Source organism: Sinocyclocheilus anshuiensis, unplaced genomic scaffold (genome assembly GCF_001515605.1).
Source record: "Sinocyclocheilus anshuiensis isolate Anshui unplaced genomic scaffold, SAMN03320099.WGS_v1.1 scaffold1151, whole genome shotgun sequence".
Taxonomy (NCBI): Eukaryota; Metazoa; Chordata; class Actinopteri; order Cypriniformes; family Cyprinidae; genus Sinocyclocheilus; species Sinocyclocheilus anshuiensis.
In genome coordinates this window covers 1-1,974 of record NW_015548202.1, presented here as the reverse complement: position 1 = coordinate 1,974, position 1,974 = coordinate 1, and the positions used below count along the sequence as shown (strand labels likewise).

The window sequence follows — 1,974 nt, the reverse complement described above, 5'->3', positions numbered from 1 at the left end:
CTAGTGGGTGCAGGACACTATAGTTCATTTATGTAAGTGAGGATAGCAAAATAAAGTAAACAGTGACAAATCATACCCAAAAATTCTTCATGCAGTGGACTACCAGTTAAACGGATACAAATTTGGGACCAAAAAATATTCAGACCCTTTTGGTTTCTGTACCCAATATTTAAAAAATGTACAAAGGCAATAAAAATATCGGTATCGGCAAGTACCCAAAATAAAAGTATCGATATCGGGCAAATACTGGAAAAAGTGGTATCGGTGCATCCCTAATTATTAGATGCTTTAGGTGTTCAGCAGTACATAGTAAAGCACTATACAAATTCTTCATTCATTCATTCATTCATTCATTAAAAACTGACATTTACATTTAGTCATTTAGCAAATGCTTTTATCCAAAGCGACTTACAAATGAGGACAATAGAAGCAACCAAACCAACAAAAGAGCAATAATATGCAAGTGCTGTGACAAGTCTCGGTTAGCCTAACGCAGTACATGTAGCAATTTTTTTTATACATTTTTAAGAATAAAAAAAGAAGGAAATAAAAAAATAGAAGGAAAATAGCATATATAGAGCTAGTTTATTATTTTTTTAAATTGTTTTAATACTAATTCAAAAGAAAACAAGTAGGTAGAATAGAAATAGAATAGAATTAAGAATTAATCAAAATAATAATACCAAAAATTTAATTAAAATTATTACTCATTACTAATATTATTTAAAAATATACATAATCATATTTTACATTTACGCATTTTTACATTCACAAGCCAATGCATTTTATGTATTTAAAGACAAATAAAAAGTACACTAGGTTTTTAAATACTTCTGCTTCAAATTGTATTTTTTAATAATTATGGAATTATTTAAACACTGAATAAATTACAAAATATAGTTTATTGTGTAACTGATATATCAACAATAACCAGAAAATAATGCGGGACTTTTAATTATAAACAAGAAAATCTGTTTAAAACAAAAATCTTTAATTTATTCAAACAGATGAGGGAGATAAACTATGCACTCTTACAACCATCTAAAACATATTTCAATATTAACACTGTAAACATTATCATAATTGATCAACAGTAAATCATAAGCAATTTCTTTTGGCATAAATGCGCAGAATACATTGATCGCCAACTGTTTGTGAAACCATGAGCCTGTAGGATGTGCAATGGTGGTTCGTTTTCACAATTTTTTCAATAAATCATAGAAATTTGACATTTAATAATCATATTAAGTTGTATTGCAATACCTGCTTTTTTCCAGCTCCAAATTTAAGACCTTTTAAAATTAAAATGAAGACTTTTGTTATACTATTTAGGACTTTATAAGATTACATTTTGAAAACAAACTGAACTGAAGACTTTTTGTGAATCAGTGAATTGACTCACACTGATTCACAGTGAATTGATTGAAGGATTGACTCACATAGTCGGGCAGAACGGCCATGTCGTCTGCTCCCAGAGGCCCACGCAAGGACTGGGTCGCCTGCTCCAGAACTTTATTGTGCTTCTTTGACAGCAGAGCAAACAAACTGAGAGAGAAAGACAGAGAGAGAGAGTTAGAACCACAAAGCCTTTCTTGAAATCATTTCTTGAGAGTGTATTTGTCTCGTCTGTCACAGCATCAGCAAGAAATCACAACAGCATGTCACAGTGATGAACCACGCTGTCGCAGCACTGCTGACTTTATTGTGCCTCGCAGATTTTCAGAGGTATAAGATCATAATCCGCACATCTGGCTACGAGATCAAGAGTCACAGCAGAGAAACTGCATTCAAAGGCACCGCGGGCGATGCTGCACTGGCTAAGACTGTTCAGAAATATGTTAAGATATCTTGTTTTGGCAAAGATTCAAAGGCAGAATGACATGCATCCTTCCTGAAGGCAATCCCACAATGCATTGTGCTGAGATTAGAGAAAGATGACAGACAAAACAAGAGAAGTTTTAAAAATTAAATACT

General features: G+C 32.4%; 1 protein-coding gene across 1 annotated transcript in view; it reads right to left on the bottom strand.

The window, feature by feature from the left end:
- Positions 1-1,677, bottom strand: part of LOC107653359 (dymeclin-like) — a 27,671-nt gene extending 25,994 nt beyond the window's left edge. Inside the window, exon 1 of the mRNA XM_016440050.1 lies at positions 1,440-1,677. Within this exon, the coding sequence (XP_016295536.1) occupies positions 1,440-1,460 (21 nt within the window). The 5' untranslated portion in view covers positions 1,461-1,677. The remainder of the gene's footprint in view (positions 1-1,439) is intronic.
- Between the last annotated feature and the right edge of the window lie 297 nt (positions 1,678-1,974).